This window comes from Bos indicus, chromosome 10 (assembly GCF_029378745.1).
Source record: "Bos indicus isolate NIAB-ARS_2022 breed Sahiwal x Tharparkar chromosome 10, NIAB-ARS_B.indTharparkar_mat_pri_1.0, whole genome shotgun sequence".
NCBI lineage: Eukaryota > Metazoa > Chordata > Mammalia > Artiodactyla > Bovidae > Bos > Bos indicus.
This window is the reverse complement of record NC_091769.1, coordinates 61660696-61680915: the sequence shown is the minus strand read 5'-3', so window position 1 is coordinate 61680915 and position 20220 is coordinate 61660696. Positions and strand designations below refer to the sequence as shown.

General features: G+C 40.0%; 1 protein-coding gene across 2 annotated transcripts in view; it reads right to left on the bottom strand.

Annotated features, from left to right (window-relative positions):
- The window catches only part of FBN1 (fibrillin 1), a 264472-nt gene that overhangs the window by 63450 nt on the left and 180802 nt on the right, over positions 1-20220 (bottom strand). For both annotated transcript variants that reach the window (XM_070797597.1, XM_070797598.1), the window contains exons 33-42: positions 11702-11824; positions 11426-11548; positions 9845-9970; positions 7921-8043; positions 6129-6251; positions 5668-5832; positions 3053-3121; positions 2832-2957; positions 1490-1612; positions 609-767 (exon numbers count right to left, since the gene is read on the bottom strand). In XM_070797597.1, coding sequence (XP_070653698.1) covers positions 609-767; positions 1490-1612; positions 2832-2957; positions 3053-3121; positions 5668-5832; positions 6129-6251; positions 7921-8043; positions 9845-9970; positions 11426-11548; positions 11702-11824 — 1260 coding nt within the window. The remainder of the gene's footprint in view (positions 1-608; positions 768-1489; positions 1613-2831; positions 2958-3052; positions 3122-5667; positions 5833-6128; positions 6252-7920; positions 8044-9844; positions 9971-11425; positions 11549-11701; positions 11825-20220) is intronic.

Sequence of the window (20220 nt, the reverse complement as noted above, 5' to 3'; positions counted from 1 at the left end):
TAGACTCGATCATCTCTCTCTTCATATAAGCTCTAGAAGGTGTAGCGCCCAAGCTGTTGCTCATCACTGGCAAGTGTGCAGGCCTTCCCAGCTTGGATCTTGTGTATTAATTACCCTTGCTTTGAGTTTCTTATGCATGCTTTCCATTTGCATTAGGCCTTCTTATTTTACATATGCATCTTTGTGGGCCATCTTGAATTCTTTTTGGAACAAGATTAGTTATGAATAAGTAAAATTGATGGTAATAAGTGAGTAAACAATATAGGAATATGGTTTATTTGTCAAACTGCTTTGCCCACTGTTTCCAGACTTTAAGTTATATGGCAAACTCCCTAACAATAACAACTTCTATATTTTTGTGATATGCTGAGTCTACAGGCTGGTAAAAGAACTTGTGTAATAAACTGGAAAATATATTTTATGACTCAATTTTCGGCTGAAAGGACCAGATCAACTGTGAATTTCAACATTTGCCTTTGTGAGCTAATCTTTTTTTATGAAGATGGACAATGCACACTTTTTCTCCCCCTGGCTGAGACTCATTTCTCCAACAATTCACGGGGAAGGTACCAAGTTATCTTTCTGGTAATGGCGAAACTAAAACCCACCTGTGCTTGGAATGGGGCACTGTTCACAGGGCTTGTTCCAGGCCCGGCCAATGTTGTAGGAACAACAGCACATCTTCTTGGTCATGTTGAACAACAGTTCTCCATCGCAGGTCTGGTTGTCAGCATAATAGTTCCTGTAGCACAGACTCCTCCTCATATCTAGAGGAGAGGAGGAAGGCAGGGACTGGTGATGCTCTGGGGAAATCCTGATAGGGAGATTCTAACAGAGATGCTCAAGGAAGGAGTCTCTTTTGAACTGTATTGTAACTTGACTTTGATAAGAGCAGTAAAAGCTGGCTCTCAACCTTCCATCTACCTCTGCTGCCACAAGGAAAAGGACTTTAAGAAATATCGGGTTGGCCCAAATGTTTGTTCAGGTTTTTCTAAAACATCTTACTAAAAACCCAAACGAACTTTTGGGCCAACCTAATATATTCCCTGGTGTTTTGTGCCACGGAACTGAGTCATTATGTAGCTGTGGCCTTAATAAACTTTACATGACTCTCCACCCAGTCTCCTAGTAACAATTCTCCACTGCTCTTGGCAGTGATTCTCTCATTTCCGACTCATGATGTTTTAATACTGTAGGTCAGTGCTGTAAATATCATTGTATAAAGATACACCCAGAGTCAAACAAAAGAAGCACTATTAAACCTTGGTTTGGGATTTTCCAATGTTACATTTTAAAGAAAACTCCCAACCACCCACACGAGGTGCTGAGAAAAGACCAAACTTATGGTTTACAGGGGAGGAGGCAAAGGGTAGCAGCACTCGCTCTGATGAGTAACGTAACACTGAGGATGGATTGCTGGGCTTGGAGGCTCTTTTTCTCTTTGCAGATGAGGACCGAACATGCTTTATAAAGAAAAGCTGGGACTTACCCATGCAATTATTCCCCCCATTCACTTGCATGTAGTCTGGAGGGCAGATACAGGTGTAGTTGCCAACAGTGTTGTAACATGTCCCTGGACCACAGATTCCGGGAGTTTCACATTCATTCACATCTATAATCCAAAAAGAAAGTGGTATGTGAATACAGAAATTTCACTCTTTAGAATGGTCTGGGACTCAGGGGTCAATATACATGTTGATAGTGGAAGAAAACATCCTCAGGGCACTTTGCAATCTGGATAAGAAATGTGGACGTTTCGTTCATCAGTGTCCTTAGCCTGTGCTGATGTGTGCATTTCCAGGAAAAGAGTTTTAGAAAAGGAAAATGTACCTTCTGATGTGAGTTCTTAATAAATGAATGTACAACATCCTCAAACACATGTAGCGATGGAAATGTGGAGAAATGATAATTCTTAAATATCTTTCAGAAAGACAACTATGTCCTTCATATGCTCACAGAATCTCAGGAAGGATTTGATATAACCTGAAGCCATCAAACACTGGCTTCATGAATGTGCAATGGTAAGACAGCACAGAAGATAAGCCTGCAGAAGTAGGTATATCATGCATCCTTCCCCATTTTCAAACACAGGTGTTGATTCTAATTTATGTTAACTCTATGGGTCTTAAGCTGTGTTGTATACATTGTGATGTTCAACTACTACTCAACAAGGTTGTCACTGGTGAGGTCACCTATTAAGCCTTTTGGAAAACCAGAGGAATATTTCTCCTCCAGGACATAAGAAGGTCTCTTCCCTAATCAGTGTGTAACTCCTATATACATATGAAAAGCATTTCCCCACACTAGTCAGTGGTCCACATGCTCTGAAAGCTAACAGTAGTCAATAATCTCCATCTTTTCAGTAACATAGGAGGAACAGGAGTCATCACTTACACCATACAACCAAAGGAGCTGCCTCGGAAGAGAAGCTCATTTAAATGCTGAGTACAAATGATGAGTAGTAAAGGACAAGACGAGGAGCCCAAAATCGCCCAGAATATAGAAGCCACTGAAATGAGACCTGGGCTACTCCAATAAAAATGGCTCTTCTGAAGAAAATGGAAAATTCACTGTAGGCATAAATGGGACTATGGTTCAAGATAACAAACACTCCAATTTTCCCATGAAAAGAGGGAGATTTAGGGTATGCTGAACATACCACATCACTAATATGAGTGCAAGCTGCCACATCTGTGGCATAGTTACCTGGCCATGCTGGCATTTAGACATTTTGCTAGCGTCTCAGTTTTCCTGGTGCCTAACTGTACGCTGGTTTTTGAGGTCAGTTCTCAATATCTGAAAGAACTTATCATTCTAAAAGGGCCATTTACCATCACACACTCGGGTATCTTCATTCAGGTAGTAGCCCGTTGGACAGCGGCACTGGAAGCTGCCGAAGGTATTGATACATTTCCCGCCTTGGCACAACCCTGGAAGCTCCTGGCACTCATCAATATCTATCAAGATGAAAACAGCAGCATGTCTTTAGCACTGTAAATCAACTCAAGGAAGTTCCAAGGGGCACACTTGAAGATAAAGGAAACAGAATTACCTTCCAATATAACGGTGATAGGGTTGGGTCGAAAACCTTCTCCTCCAGGACAAAGAATTTTGTACTCAGCTACGGAAGCAAACAAACAAACAAAAATCAGATTGAGTTCTCTGAAATCTAAAATTTCTTTAGAAATAGTATCCTCAAGAGAAATACAGACATCACCTGAAAATATTCATTTACAGGAATTTTTGGCAGTTACCCCACCCACCTGAAGCAAGTTGGCATCTTTGTATATACTTGTGCTTTCTAATGGCTTTTCCTACGTGTGCCAAACATAAGGCTCCCATCCTCAGTCTGTGAACCTTCCACCTACTCTCTGGTCTTATGTTCTTATGAGCTATTTTATTCTTTATCTCTACTGTTCTTTCTTTTAAAGATTTTTCTTTCCATTTTTATTTTATAACAAACTCCTCCATTTTTATGTTTTGTTCAGTCTTACTTCCTGGGAATCATAGCTTCCCTTACATACTGCTCACCAGTTTATTTCCAAAACCTTTTCCAAACAGAGCCTTAGGAAAAGCTGTTCTTTCTTGAATGCGATGTTACCTCTCCTCTCCTTAATGACTAGAGGGCTTTCTTGCCCCGCCATTTCTGCTGATGGCAACACTGATTCCCCTGGTTTCCAAAACCAGCTTTTTACAGGGTCCTTTGATTTCCTCCAGTAATTCTGTCATCCAAGTATTTCACTCAAAAACATTTCTTTCAGCACCACATACCAGTGTGATCCATACAGGAACACATGGATGAGAATGACCCTCATCTGCTATAGCATTCTGATAAGCATCTATACAAATCAGTTCTTTCATAATCGTCATGGTCTTTCCAAATCTGATAATCCTCCTTGTGGTTTTCTGAAATTATATGTATATATGTATAAATGTATATATGCATAGATCTCACTTCTAGCTCTGATCCAGTTTGAGGTAGAGTAGACTTCTAATGCTTAGCTTATCATTCTTATTTAGTAGAACTGATCCCCCTGCCCCCATCCTGCCACACACACCTAAACATCTTGGTTTAATTCTTTCAGCATCAATGAAATTATTAATAACTATCCTCCTCTTTTATTTTTTATTTTTATTTTATTTTTCTCTCCTCCTCTTTCTGTGATCGTCCATTCTTTTTAAGTCTCCTCTTTCATGTCACTCCCTTCCTTCAAGCCCCAATTAAAAAAAGTACCAAGTTATCACCAGGCACTGCCAATCAGAACTGACTTCTGTTTCTGAAGAAAGGAGAGAAAGGGGTGCCTGCCAAGCATTCGTTTCTGTGCTGAGTGCTTTACAGGAATGACTTCATTTAATCCTATGAGGCATCTTATGAATGAAGAAATAGCTTGCTTACTCCAAAGTTAGATGCATGGCAAGTGACAGAGTGCTAACTGGAAACAGGAACATTCTTTCTTCCACTCATGACACTGAGTCTGCTCTTCTTTCTTCTCTTATTGAGGTCTACACTGAATAACAGCTTTCATGTTTAGGTAGTATTTTGCTAAACTGTATGCTCCCGGAAAGCAGGAACTAGCAATTAGACTAGAATTATCCATCCAATTATCCATGAATTATCACCTTTGCACACACAGAGTATATCTTCTAGGTACTCAACAAATTACCTTAGAGAAACTGAGTAAGTGACCCTTCAACAAGGAAAGAATCAATACCTATCTCAATATACCTGATAAGCAGCAGCCACTGACTTTTGCCCTGGAAGCTGTATCTGACTCTGAGTTATAATACAGCATCCATTTAGAAAAATGGAAAGCTGTTTGTTTTTCAAAGACTAATTATTTACATCCTTAAAACACGTTCTAAACCTTTCTTTTAAGTCTTACCATAAGACTGGAACAATCTTCCACTTTATATTTGCTTAACTAATGGCTTCTTTTTCACCCAGGGAAACCCACTCTGTCCTAGAGCTTCTAAAACCAGCCAACAGATGACAAGAGGAGAGATCGATGTGTCCAAATATGACATAAGTAACCTAGTCTGGAAAACCTTCTTTAAAATAATGCTATCTTCTTTATCGGAGAAGGCAATGGCACCCCACTCCAGTACTCCTGCCTGGAAAATCCCATGGACAGAGAAGCCTGGAAGGCTGCAGTCCATGGGGTCGCTGAGGGTCAGACACGACTGAGCGACTTGACTTTCACTTTTCACTTTCATCCATTGGAGAAGGAAATGGCAACCCACTCCAGTGTTCTTGCCTGGAGAATCCCAGGGACGGGGGAGCCTGGTGGGCTGCCGTCTATGGGGTCACACAGAGTCGGACACGACTGAAGCGACTTAGCATAGCATAGCATAGCAACCTAGTCTGGAAAACCTTCTTTAAAATAACGCTATCTTCTTTACACTCAGAAATGAGATGTTACCTGTCCCACCTGACCTTCGAGTGCAAGCCAACTGGGGAGGCATTCTGACTCCCACGTTGGGAGTGGGATTCCTCAGCAGGGCTGAAATGAATGATCTCCACCCCTCAACCCCCACTCCCTCCACCAGCTGAAGAATACAGACCAGTAGCAGCTCTGTCTCTCTGTGGCTTCTATCCTCTGGAGCTAGGCAGGAGAACTGGACAGAGCTGGACTAACAATAATAATGAGTAGGAGGATGTCCACTTACATGTGTTCACAGGCGGGCACAGCTCACAAGGAGTGCCCCAGGCTTTACCCAGAGAGCAGCAGCAGGAAGCCTTGGACACTCCAACCCCAATTTCATTGCTGCAGGCTGTATCTCCATTGTCTCCCCGAGGACGGATATCCAAATAGCAGTTTCCAGAGCGGGTATCTATTTACCACATGCAAACAAAAGAAGTGTCAGGCAAATGCTTTCTACGTCAGGGTTGAAAATTCAAACCTACTTCTGAAACTGTTTAAAAACCATAATTTAAACTAAAAAGTGCCGCAACAGACACTGGGAATTGACCTAGAGAAAAGGACCTGAAAATATAAACCAGATTCAGGAAATATTTACATTTCGTTGTGTTATTTTATTACTTTTTTCAGAAGTTGAGAATGCAATGTTCCATGTTGCCTTAGAAATAACCAACAATGTGTTTCTCTGAAAAGTGTTTAAGATCTTACCGACACAGCCAACTCGAGTTGGATTCAGCTCAAAATCGGGTGGACAGTCACAGGTATAGCTGCCTGGAGTATTGACACAGTTCCCACTGATGCACGTGGTTGGATCCAGGCATTCATTAACGTCTAGAACCGAACACCGAGGGCCAGAGTTATTACCTGAGCCAGTGTGGGGCAGGCATCACTGTAAAACGGTAGCACCAAAATCTCGGGCTCCCAACTCGAATTTTTAAAGAGTTTCCAGTTATAATTGCCCCTAGAAATATAGTCTTCCACTTCTGAAACAAAATCCCTCAGGAAGGAAATATGTCATAGTCTTTGGTCTCTTTCCCCTGGAACACATTTAACATTCAAATTTGTCATCAGGAGAAAATATAACTTTGGAACGAGGGAAAATATTCCAGTGAAGGTAACTGAAAACAAAACACTACTGTGACCTCAGGTCAACCAAAAATTCAGACACAGGTTTTAAGGAAATATATTTAATATGTGCAGCTTGTTATTTTATCCAATGAGAGCAAGATGTCTCAGGGAAGCGGCCGGAGCAGGCGACTTCTGCGGCTTCCCCCGCTGGGCGGACTGGCCTCGCTGTAGCTGAGCGCAAGCGCAGACTGCATGCACGAAACTTAGCATGTTCCTTCAGCCCTACTAAGAGTCTCTCGCCCGTTACTGATGCTGGGCTGAATATTTCCCTTTCAGTTTCTATCCCAAAAACGGAATTCCAGATATTTAGGACATGGGTTTTGGCAAATGCCATCCCTGTGTAATCCTTTTGTCTATTTTGAACACTTGCGAAATATTCAAAACCAGACAAGCTGATTCAGAGAGAGGAGATAGGGGACTGAGGATGATCCCTTCCCCTCTGCTCCTCCTGCTCGGACCTGGTAACACTTGGGCAGGGCAGACTAAGAGCAATCAGGGTGGGGAGAGGGAGTGATGCCGGTGGTGATGTGAGACACAGGGGAGAAGCATGGCCGTGGAGAGGAGACTCGCTGCAGTATGCTAGAGACTGACTTTGTGTCATAATAGTTTTTAGGAAAACCAAGAAAAGAAGGGGTGCCTGGGGAAGAATACTGTGATCCAGAGCAATTTCAGGGAGGTGGTGATGGTGGTCATAATTGGAGAGCCACTGAGTCATGGCTTGTTTAGGTAGCTGGAAAAACTGGGGTTTTCTTGAAATCCTGATCCCATACAGAATGGACTCTGTTTCCTTAGTATCATTGAATGGAAGGAGGATGAAGACCTGAAAATGGCTCTCAAAGTTTTAACTCAGTGCCGAAGTGAACCGAGGGACAGTCATCTACAGAATGCCTTCTACGGCTTTTCTAGCTTCTTCCTTAAATTCCTGGAGGGTTCTTTGCTCCACAAGAAAATGATCTACACACTAGAAGTGGGTGGCTGACTGTTACAGACCACATTCTCTGGTAACACTCTGAAGTGAGTGTCTCAGCAGAGAAGTTCAAGATGAAATCCATGATCCCAGGGCACAGCCTGCAAAAGGAAACTCTCCGAAAATGTGTCCAAGAAGAAAAGGAACTACAGGAACATGCCTCTGTAGCCACAAACTTGTATCTTAGGCTACTGACTGCACTTTGAGCTCTCCTCAACTTTTTCCTCTGCACCCTCACATCTAATCAGTGCCAGGTCTGAAGAAACTTATTCTGTGGTTCCTAATGCTTCTCCCTGCTTTTCTTTTGCAACTCCATGAAAAACCTTGTATGGTTCCCGCAAGACACCAGCAGCTGGGTCCCCTGGGACGCCTGAGAGCAGATCTTGGTGCGAATGGAAGCCTTACCTGTGCAGTTCCCACCACTTCTGTCCAGTTCATAGCCGATCTCACATTCACAGCGGAAGAGGCCAGGGAGGTTGTGGCAAGTTCCAAAAACACAGATGTTCGGAAGAGAGCACTCATCGATATCTTGGGGAACAATGGAAAGGGGGAGCAATTAAACTATTGTTCTTGCCAAAGAAGCTACCTAATGTAATAAGGCAAGTGATGTTATTGTTAAGAAAATGAACACTATCTGACATCAATCTAGGTCCTTCTCCTAGAGGCTTTCAGATGATCTGTCATCTGTTAGGAAGTCTCCTAGGTGAGAACTTCCCTTTTCTCAGCCCCTACTACATGCCAAGCAGAGGGCTAGGCATTTCACATATACGTTAGCCAATTTACGGTGTTTTATGTGGGTCCACATCACTTTTGTAAAGGAAGAACCAAATGAGGCCACTTAAGACTAAATTCTTTGGTTGCTCTCATCTATATATTCTTGTTTTTGTTGTGAGTTAAAATTTTAAGAACCCCAAAGTCTCTGTGGTAACTCTTATCATCAGTTTATATAGCCCTCTGTGTCCCTAGTACTATGGTGTGTGTTTGCAACTGCTGATGGAGATCTAAAAACTGCAGACGCATTTTCCAGGCTTGTCCCTGCCTCACCTTAACATTCTGCTTGTGCACCCAGGCACATGTTCAGCCTTGAGACTGGCTTTTAATAGCCATGAGCATTCTGCCAATGATGATTTATATTAAGAACAAACAAACAAACAAAACCTTCCCTTATAGCATTAAGGGAAGCAAAACTTTCACTGTGCCTATTTCTGTTCCCAGAGGTGGCACAGCACCTGTTTCCCTTGGATGTTTGCAGTACGAAAAGTAAACAAGGCATTAGGCACACGATCAAGAGCATAATTAGTTTCTTGCCTCAGAGGAATTTTTTTATACTTCATATAAACTGTGTGAAGAACACCCAATGGTTTCATAACAAAGAAAAGTATTTACGTAGAACTATATGAGGGAATCAGTATACATGTCATAGCTAAAGATTAATTTTTGAGTTAATGTCCTAGTAACAGGCAACAACTATTAGTTGAGACATTAATCAGGGTCTTGTTTAAACTCTACTGTCAATCGTTATCATGTGTTTATTTCTACTGAAATCTTTTCAATTTACTGTGGTCACTAATTCTTCTCAATGAGGGATGATAATGTGCTTAGATTTGACAAGCGTGGGTAAAAGAGAAGAATCTTGTGTTTCCTAGTGGGAGCCATCCTTAGCCAGCAGGTTCTCAGGACTCTTCCTGTCTGACCAGCACTTCTTAGAAAGACAGAGCCTTATGCTGAGAGATGTTGTGACATACGGTATTATCCCTAGGGACCCCTTACTGAATGGATTTGCAAAAGACTGTTCCATGTTATATGTATTAGATATTTAGAGACCATCTGAGACATACCCAGGATATTATTCTATCGACAAGACCATTCAGTTTGCTGGTATTTTAAAACCTTTATTTCTAGAAACCAAACCATAGCAGAGATTAAAAACTGTGTTCCCATATTTAAAAAGAATCCTTCTCTATTAGGGTACCAGCACTTTGAGCTCTTTCCCCCAGCAATGGGGATGAATATGTTACATTGAGTTGGTTATCCTCATCCTCCCTATGACTAAATGGGTGTGCTCTTGCAAACACCTGGCCAAAGTTGGATGTGAAGAAGCTTAGGGCCAAGAAGCTGAGATTTTTCTCTGCACAAAAAGAAGTGGTCTGGCTGGACACCCAATCTCTATACAAACTGAACTGACACATTAGATGGGAAGCCAAAACACACCTTGGTGTAAAAATCAAAAAAAAAAAAAAAACCAGACAAATAAAAACCACCAGGAACGTTTAAATAACCTAATCTCATCCGGCCCTGCAAAGCCCACAGCAGCATCCCCATCAGTTACCTTCACAGGCTTTCCCATCAGCACTGGGCACAAAGCCCATGTCACATTCACAGCGGTATCCTCCTGGGGCGTTAAGGCACTGGCCGTTGCCACACAGGTTTAGATTCTCAGAGCACTCATCAAGATCTATAGCCAGAAAGAAACACAAGTTACTCTTCTTAGGAGCTTTCTGATTGCTCAGGTCTGAGAACTTTTATACTTGTGAACTTCCAGAAGGTACTAGTGTTATCATAATTTCTACTTGAAACATTGAAACTCACTTTTCTCTTTTGAATGCCAGTATTAAATATATAGTGAACATGGGGTTCAGAGACAGAATCCTGAATGCTAGGTTATCTCTAATGATGTAAAGTGGGTAATAAGTTAAAGGAATCATTCACATTCAGGCTTCTGCAAGCAGGATAATCAACGTGAGGATATATCCATGTCAGGAAATAACATATCATGGTTTGTGCCTGATTCTCAAAATCCAGGCTCAAATCAGATGGGCAGCAAAGGACCTAGAATAGCAGCTATTAAGGAGACCAAAAAGTCCTATCTACTTAATATCTTCTGAGTTTTGCTAATAATCACAGTCATTAAACATCAGACACACGAACAATACATGCCTGGTACATGAAACTTGGAGTATTTTCTAGAAAGCGATGGGAGGTTTGTGATGACAAAACTTTACTGGGTTAAGCAAAAACAATTTCAAATACGATGAAACTTTTAGTGAGTTAAAACAAAATCCAGGCAAATCACTTACTGGGCCTCAGCCATTTTTATGTTTAAATGACTTCTTGTGAGCAGAGTGCTCAGGGTAAATTAATGCTTCAGGTCATATAAGCAGCTATGCTACCTAATGGCCAACGAGAAATACTCCTCAGTATCTTATTTAATGCCTGTGCCCTGACTTTAAAAAATGCTGTCTGTATACATATGGTCATGATAAGTGTATCATCTCTTTATACAATGCTTCTAATCATATATATTTAAATATATGTGACAGTCCACATTAATTCTGTGATGATGCATTAGCACTGAGAAGAAGATGTCATTAATATGTTGTAAAACTGGAAGTGAATGAATTCCTTTCAAAGCAGTTATGAAGTTCTTACTTATACCAATGTGGAATGATCACCATGATGGCTAGAGGGAAAAAAAATATATGCTGATGATCTGCTCCAGAACATCTTATTTCTTTTCTTCACATAGGTTCCTGCATCAAGTTCACTCTTGGATTCAGTATTGAAAACAAGTCAGTAGTGACACACAGGCACAAAAATATCAAGGCTAAGGTTTACAAAAGGTAGCATGATTTGTTTTAAACTCATGACATCATTACATACAATGACACATATATCAACTATCTATCTGTATATATCTATGTAAATATATATTTAGTTTCTGAGATCTCCCCGATTGATTCAGCTACAAATTTCCATTCCACAGGAATGTCATTTCAAATAACTATTTTCTCTTCCAAATTGTCTATAAATGACCCAGCCTTCAAAAAACAAATGATGGTCTGTCTTAGGGACACGGAGCACCTTGCTTTTCTGACTGCCCTTTACATAGCTGTTTCCAACACGAGCATACCTGTACAAGTGAAGCCATCGCCCGTGTACCCCTCTTTGCAGAGGCAGCGGTAGGAGCCCATGGTGTTCTTGCAGTCTGCATGTTGGCTGCACATGTGGGTTCCATTGGAGCATTCGTCCAGGTCTTAAGGAAAGAGGTGACATGTCATTACGAACAGAAACTGTGACATTTAAAATCAATAATACACATGTTAAATTTTTCTTTACAGGACTGAGATTTTTATATTTATGATCCATGCAGTTTATATGAAGCAATTTCTTTTTTTTTCCAACCCACCAGTGCACTTAATGCCATCTCCAATCCACCCGGGGCTACAGCTGCATTTGAAGCTTCCTGCTGTGTTGGTACATACAGCGTGTCTGTCGCAGTTGTGTGCTCCAATTTCACATTCATTGATGTCTGGGAAAATAACCAGTGAGTTAAAAAGAAAAAAAAAGTTTAGCACAGATGCTAAATAACTCAGCAATATTCAAAAGTTGACTTGCTTTTACACTTCTGACAGTGTAACAGAGATCGATTCACCACTGACATTCATACTTTACTTAAAATGAATGATTTTAAATTTCAAGATACAAAGAACAATATGATGCTATTTCTTATTGTTAACTTTAACTATTTTCCATTATTTTAATGTAAGTGTCCAATTACTGCAAAACAAAATGAAACCTCATTCCAGTTGAAGATCTTAAAAAAATAGAGTGAGCTGCCTAACATTCTATTAATGCTCATGGTCATATGTTTCTATTCCCAACATTTTCACTAAATTAACTATAGAGAAATGATGCACAATGCTTTCGTATCTTATATAGACAAAGGAATACAATATTGGCATGTAGAAAACGTTTCAATCCTATTCTATAAACTAAATATATTTTATTTTTAAAATGTAAAACATTCGATGCACGATACTGGATGCTTGGGGCTAGTGCACTGGGATGACCCAGAGGGATGGTATGGGGAGGGAGGAGGGAGGAGGGTTCAGGATAGGGAACACATGTATACCTATGATGGATTCATTTTGATATTTGGCAAAACTAATACAATTATGTAAAGTTTAAAAATAAAATTAAAAAAATTTTTTAAAAAATAAAAAATAAAAAAAAAAGTAAAACATTGTACTATTTAATCACACTTTATTTCTATAAATGTTTCACTTTAGGTATTGCTAATTCAAGCATTTATAGAGAATATTCCTTAAGGCTGTGTGTGAACCATCTTTTTTGAGTCCTAGCACTTTGGGACCCAAGTCTTGAATATTTCTTGTAAAACTCAAATCAATTCAAAAGAGATTTTTCAGTAAAACAAGAACCAGTCTAAGGTCACATTGTTAAAAGACTCTAAATTCTCAAAAATTCTCCATTCTTCAAAATTCCATTTCCAAATGTAGTCAAGATAGATTCTGTAATACAGAAGTGTTATAGAAGAGAATATAAAGCATAAAGTCAAATATTTTTTGCTTCCTGTGATAACTGTGATTTATAAGAAGAAATACATATTAGGTCTTTGTCCTGTTTCTGGCACAGAGCTCCTAAAACCCTTGGAATTTCCGAAGTGCTAAGAGTGATCAAGGTGTCTTTTGTTATGTTAATGAGGCAGTTTTTGGAAAGCACTTCAGGATGCCGGCTGGTTGCCAAGAGTACCAATCTCTGATTCAGTTCAGTCGCTCAGTTATGTCCAATTCTTTGAGACCCCATGGACTGCAGCAGTCCAGGCTTCCCTGTCTATCACCAACTGCTAGATTACTCAAACTCATGTCTATTGAGTTGGTGATGCCATCCAACCATCTCATCCTCTGTCATCCCCTTCTCCTCCTGCCTTCAGTCTTTCCCAGCATCAGGGTCTTTTCCAGTGAGTCAGCTCTTCGCATCAGGTGGCCAAAGTATTGCAGTTTCAGCTTCAGCATCAGTCCTTCCAATGAATATTCAGAGTTTCCTTTAGGATTGACTGGTTTGATCTCCTTGCTGTCCAAGGGACTCTCAAAAGAGTCTTCTCCAGCACCACAGTTCGAAAACATCAATCATTGGCACTCAGCTTTCTTTATGGTCCAACTCACCATGAACAGTATGGAAAGCCTACTCCTGAGTTACACACGTTAATATGCTGTGCTCATGCTCAGTTATGTCCAACTTTTTGCAACCCCATGGACTGTAGCCTGCCACGGTCCTCTGTCCATGGAATTTTCCAGGCAGGAATACTGGAGTGGGTTGCCATTTTCTACTCCAGGGGATCTTCCCCACCCAAGGACTGAACCTGCATCTCCGGCATTGGCTGGTGGATTCTTTACCACTAGCGCCATCTGGGAACCCCCTATACACTGTTACAGTAAACCGATAGATCAAATGAATAAACTGGTTTCCCGAGTTCTGTGAGCTACTCTAGCAAGTTAATCAAACCTAAGGAAGGAGTAATAGGAACTTCTGATTTATAGCCAGTTGGTCAGAAGCTTACGTAACAAACAGCCTAGACTTGTAATGGGCATCTGAAGTGGGCATAATTGTATGGGACTGATCCCTTAACCTGTGGAATCTGACACTATCTCCAGGTAGATGGTTGTCAGAACTTGAGTTGAAAAGTAAGACAAGGAGCTGGTGATCGTAATTGGAACTGGTACCAGAATCTTATTTCCCAAAATTAACCCACTATATACTGAAAGACATTATAACCTCATAATCAACTTTTTCATTAACTAAGAACAAGAGCTCCTAGGTATGGATGGATACTATGACTCTATATGGAAATGAACATTTAACACAAAACTTAGATCAAGAAGGCGAATCTTGGCATATGAAATGTTGCAAGAATTTTAGCAATCACTTGAATAGTGGCATGAAAAAACTGGGCAAGCAACTAATGTTTACCCTTTTGTTTACTTAAGAAGCCCAATTAAATGGTTTGAAAGTGTTTGGAAGCATGCTATTTGCCAAATGCTCCATCTGCAGTTCTGAAATGGTCCTGAGATAGTTGGGCTTCTTTATAGCTTCTAGAGCAAACACAAAATACAATAATGCCATTTTTTCCTACAAAAATACTTTGCAGTATCACTAATAAGTGAAATGAAAACATGCCTGGAAGAATGTCCTTACAGTGACAATGTATTGTGTAGGTGAATTTTAAAGTAACCTTGGCAGCCACATGAACCTACTGAGTTATTAAGGCAGGTCAAGGGAGGCACATACCAGGCAGCTTTAAACTTGTGACTGGGAGCTTTAACCAACTGACTAATTGAGCATGGCACATTCCAAGGAAATGAGGAGGAGGGCCAGCTGAGGGATAATAGTGGTAAATAAGCAGGGAATTCAAGAAAGTAAGCCTGAACTCCAGGCTCCCAGGTAGGGCCAGGGACACTTCTTTCTTCCTCAGATGATCACTCCCTGCAGTGTCCTGCCTCAATGGCCCTCCTTTATGTGTCCTGATCTCTTGAGTTAGGCAGAAACAATGAATTTCCATTGCCTAAGAGTTGAAACCTCCAGATGTTAAAGAATCAAGGAATTTTCTAAGTGCAAAGAACTTAGGATATGACTTTCCTAATCCCCAATTTCTCAGAGGAGGAAACAGAGGTCCCCCAAGGCATGGGAACTTGCCATGGCCCCAAGGTCAGTGAGAAGAGCCCGAAGCACCTGGGACTCAGTTTCCCATCCCCTGTTTGATGCTCTTTGTCTTCAGCCACGGCTGCCTTATATCAAGCTGATTTCTTCAGTCACATCAGAACTTTGTTCTAAGTCCTGATGAGAAGTCTGCTTTCAGATATCTTGGTTGAGTATTAATAGACTTATAGAAATATTCACTCATCTTTTCTACTAAGTACAATTTTCAGAGATGATCCATAGCCTGTCAATATAGTAATCCTGTTATCTTTTCCTTTTCAATTTTCTAATGACCAAAGATAATATTTTCATGTGGGTTTTTTACCTTCCATATTTAATCTCTATTAAGAAAATATCTATTTTTTTTAAAAGGAGAGTCTCCTTTTTTTTTTTTACCATTAACAATATACAATCATAAATTTCTAATGCAAGAAAATATTTGCAGTTTCACCACAATGTTTTTGGGGCAAAAAGAAATTATGTTTGCAAGAGGAGGCCATGTATCGTGGGCTTTGGAATAGAAGGAGAGAGAGAAACTCAGGAGGCCATATTCAGTTTTCTATTTTGTGAATCTTTGTGTAAGTCATTATCTCAATAGCTTACACTACCGGTTTACAACAAATGAATTAAAAAGACTTGGTCATAAAGTCTAAAGGCATCACTGAATAGAAGTTTTCTGCATGTGCGTGTGTATGTGTGTGTACACACCAACTATTATTTATTAATTGCTTGCATGGAAGACTTGGGCCTAAGACTGTACTTCATTGTAAAAGCAAACAGAAGGGGAAACTGAGTCATAAGGGAACGAAGCAAACAAAAACACCATATTCAAACACTCTTCAATAATATGAAGGAAACAAAGCACACGCTTGCCAAGAACATCTCTTTCTGCACAAGTGTTCTCTTTCCCCCACAAGTTTGCTCCAGACAGAAAATTCCTTTTTAAGATTAAGCACAAGCCAAGAAAAGCACAGAAATTCAAATTTAGGGCTGACACTGCAACCTCCTTCACCCCACCAAAGCTCCCTCACAGAGACTCCAAGGTCCCGCTGGCGTGGCTCTTGTGAAGAGCAAGGGTGTGGTCTGGCAGACCCCATGCCCAGGTTCTGGGTGGGTTCCACTTGAATCTGACATTTGAGAAAGAGCTTGTGCTCTGAGCTGCTCTGGCCTCCTTGGACAGCCATGTCAGGAGAGCCTGTGTCACCCACTCAAAGGCTTGCTTTTCTGCCATGTGGGGGTCAGTCTCTGGGCATCGAGTCCAGCAGGGCTGGTACGCTGTGGAATCTCTGTGGGGAGGCGGTGGGGAAGAGGACCTTAGAGTGAATGGAGAGGCCAAACGTGAAGGCTACTTGGATTTTTCAATTTGGACCCAAATTTGAGCCAAGATTATTTAACTGAACACCCACGGAGTTTTCACAGGCTACCAGCCAGTGGAGGACAATTAGCAGTGATAAGGAGCTGGAAGGAAATGAGGGCAAATTTTCACTGGGGGCTGGTGGTTTTGAAGTATATGATTCTCTTTCATGGACTACACCCACAGCAACATGTCTCCTATGAAAAACAGAAAGACTGAAATGGAATTGCCCAGCAATCCCGCTATTAAAAAAAATTTTTTTTATTGGAGTATAGTTGATTTACAATATTGTATTAGTTTCAGGTGGACAGCAAAGTGAATCAGTTACACATACACATATATCCACTCTTTTTTTTTTTAAGATTCTTTTCTCCTATGGACCATTACAGAATATTGAATTACTCACGCTATTTTAACTGAAAACAATCCTGATTTTAATCGCATGTCTGTAAAGCAGCTATACTCCAATAAATTAAATAAAATAACTGATATTCCAAAAAAATTGTATGCCTTACTCACTGACTGACTGAGTAAGCACGTGATGGGAGGTGGTTCTAACAGATTAGCATGAGAAAGCTAGGAGCCACCAAGGATGGCACCTAGCAGAAAACCAGTTTTCCTTCTTCCAAACTGTTGTCTGATCAAAACTGTGTAGAATGAGAACCAGAAGAATCAGAATGAGAACCAGAAGAATCAGAATGAGAATCAGAATACACATTCCTTGTATGTGTGGACCACAGGAAAACCTGTAATCCAGCCCCCATAAGCCAAGGATTGAAGAGCCATGTTCTAGGTTACAAGAAAATGTCTCTTCTCCTTTCCTTAAATCGAACGTTCCCCTCAGCCTTATCCACAATTTGAACAAAGCTTAAGGAGCAAGAAGAAACCCTTAACATCTGTGTGGGCTGGGAATGTAAGTCAGTGGGTGGATTCTGAACACTGCTAAAGTGATTGGGGGGAAAAACATGTTTATTTGTTAAAATGGAAACAATCAGTAATGACAGGGGAGCTGAAATATTTAGACAAAGCTGTAATGGAACCCAGAGGACATTTTTTAAGTTCTCATGAAACAAAATTCCTCCTATGAAATAGCATACATATTTTTATGACTCCTTTACAAGGTACTCCTTTAAAATATACATATACTTATTATACATGTACAGAAATACAAGTAGATATATTTCTTTTATCTATCATCAAAATATATTTCCAGGCTTGTTCTTCACTGTGATTTGTTGCAGGGCTTCTTATCCCATTAGGCAAGATACATACCTCTATTTACATTAGTTGCCTGGGACATTATAAACACTTTTCTTTAACGTACTATCACCAAGGTAACCTGATGGTATTCTAAGTTGTAAGTGACACTAATTTTAAACTAATAGCAGGCTAAAAGAGTCCCAGTTAGATGGGATTAAAAAAAAAAAAACATTTTGGCTCAGATTTTTAAAAACTTGTTTTTAAGTATACCAAACTTGCTGCCAATTCCTGTTTGTGTAAGTCATTTCCAATCCAATGTGATACCCTTGGTTGTTAATAGCAGGATTTACAGAGAACCTCTTTTCCTTCCTGCCCTAAGGCACCCTCTCCTCCATCCTCCACTGCAGAGCCTCTAACCCAAGGGGAACACTTGCATAACTATGGAGCACCCTGGTGATCTTCCCAAAGCTCCTGAACCAGTAAAAGAACTAGGAAGAAAATTCAGAATTCTACTCCATTACATGAGAATATCACATGCCATGCTACTGTAATAGCAAAAGGGCCATGAAATTCAATTCTTCTCCCTACAGTACTAGCTGAATTTTATGCAATTGAAAAATCATTTTAGGTTATAATTTGAAGTGGGAAGGGGGATGCTGGCCTTTGGGGGAAATACAGAATATTTCTTGGACTTCAAATCCATGTTTCTGTTTATGCGATTTACTAAAAGACTGCTGTTCTTAATGTAAAACTGGGGTCATCTCATTTAATGTGGAGTACACAGCTCTTGTAACTATAGCCTAATGTCTGTATAAACTCAGTTACAAAAAACAAGCCTTTTAACATACAGAGTAAGATTTTCCTTCTTTAAACTGATTTCAAGCATCTTAGTAAATAGTAGCACAGAATTCTGCTAGACTAGAAGTTATGTTTTTAATTAAAATGGCCTTAGACACTGCGTCTATGTGACTCATTTTATAATGACAACAATAACTACTATTTAGTGACCAGATGCTATATGCCAAGCACTGTGCCAAGGACATTACATACATTATACCTTATTTACCTAAAATGATATTAATGTTGCATGAAAATTTAAGCTTTCTTCATGGTAAGAGATCTAAAACAGTCAGCCTCTGCACATGCCTCTTTAGCTGGAATTTAGAGTATGAAATTCTAGAGATCTTTTTCTTATAGGGAATGAAGACTGTCCCATTGAATTAACGTCTGCCTTCATAAGTATCATGGTTCTCTGGGTTGAATTTCGGTGAGTTCAACTTGGCCAAACAACAGTATTAGCCTCTACTAGGTAAAATGAAATACACAACCGTCCTACCTTCCCTTGTGTCATTACCAGACCAACACCCCTTACCTTAAGTCTTAAATTGTTACTGAAAGCTAAAAATAAATCTTGAACCACACACATGCTGATATAAGCATCATTTGTACCCCAGGGAACACATGAGGACTAGAGATTTTAAACTCTGTGCCATGTAACAGAACGGAACCCTAGTCATGCTTCATACGGAGACTGATATAGTGACATGAAAGCATTCTAGCTACACGCTTCTTTTTATAACTTGGCTAAAATCTGTCATTTTTGAATGAACAGCAATTTATTGGTGACATCTATATATCTATATTTTTGAAATCACATTATTGAACAGTTTAAAATGATAACACATATATTGGAAACTTTCTTGAAAAAGATTGATATAACTAACATCAATTAACATCACCAATCAGCAAATATTTTAATGTTTAAGTCACAGTGGCTTACCAAACTGGCTTTTGAAATTAAAGTCTATTATTTGTAAAAAGAAATTATGCAGTTAACTAATACAAGCCCATCATGGTCTCTATCATGTGTGGTTCTTCTATTTTATTTTAAAATTTATGTATTTTTGGCTGCGCTGGGTCTTCATTGGTGCACACCGGCTTTCTCTAATTGCGAAGAGCAGGGACTCTCTAATTGAGGCCAGCAGGCTTCTCATTGCGGGGGCTTCTCTTGTTGCAGAGCACGGGTTCCAGGGCGCATGGGCTTCAGTAGTTGTGGTGCTTGGGCTGAGCTGCCCCATGGCATGCGGGATCTTCCTGGATCAGGGATTAAACCGGTGTCCCCTGCATTGCCAGGTGGATTCTTAACCACTGGACCACCAGGGAAGTTCCTTCATTGTGTCTTAAATTACACTATATCCCATAATCTGGTTTTATTACTATAGGTGACTACAGTAAAACTTTATTATTCCATGTACTACTCCATCATTGCCTCAAATTTGAAAATCAATTAACACTTAGAAACAACATTATTCACTCAGAGTGACTTCCTCCATTTGATGTTTAATTGAATAATCTCCTATTGTGAAAAGACCTTCTTTTGTGCTATTAAACAAGCAAGTGGTTTAATTACCACTTCATGAGATCTGCAGGAATCTATAGGGCTAAAGCGATTTAATGCATCAAAAGCACACTAATTTAAAAATGATTGAAGACTGATGAGAACTGATGAAATATATGAATTGTAGGATGTGTTTCTTCAAAAAGTAATTTCACTTATAAAACATTAAAGAAAGAGTTGACAATGGAGGCTATTGGGAAAAGTTGGCTTTAAGAAAGAGATATGAATGTTTAGTCATTATCATGTTAACTACTTTGAC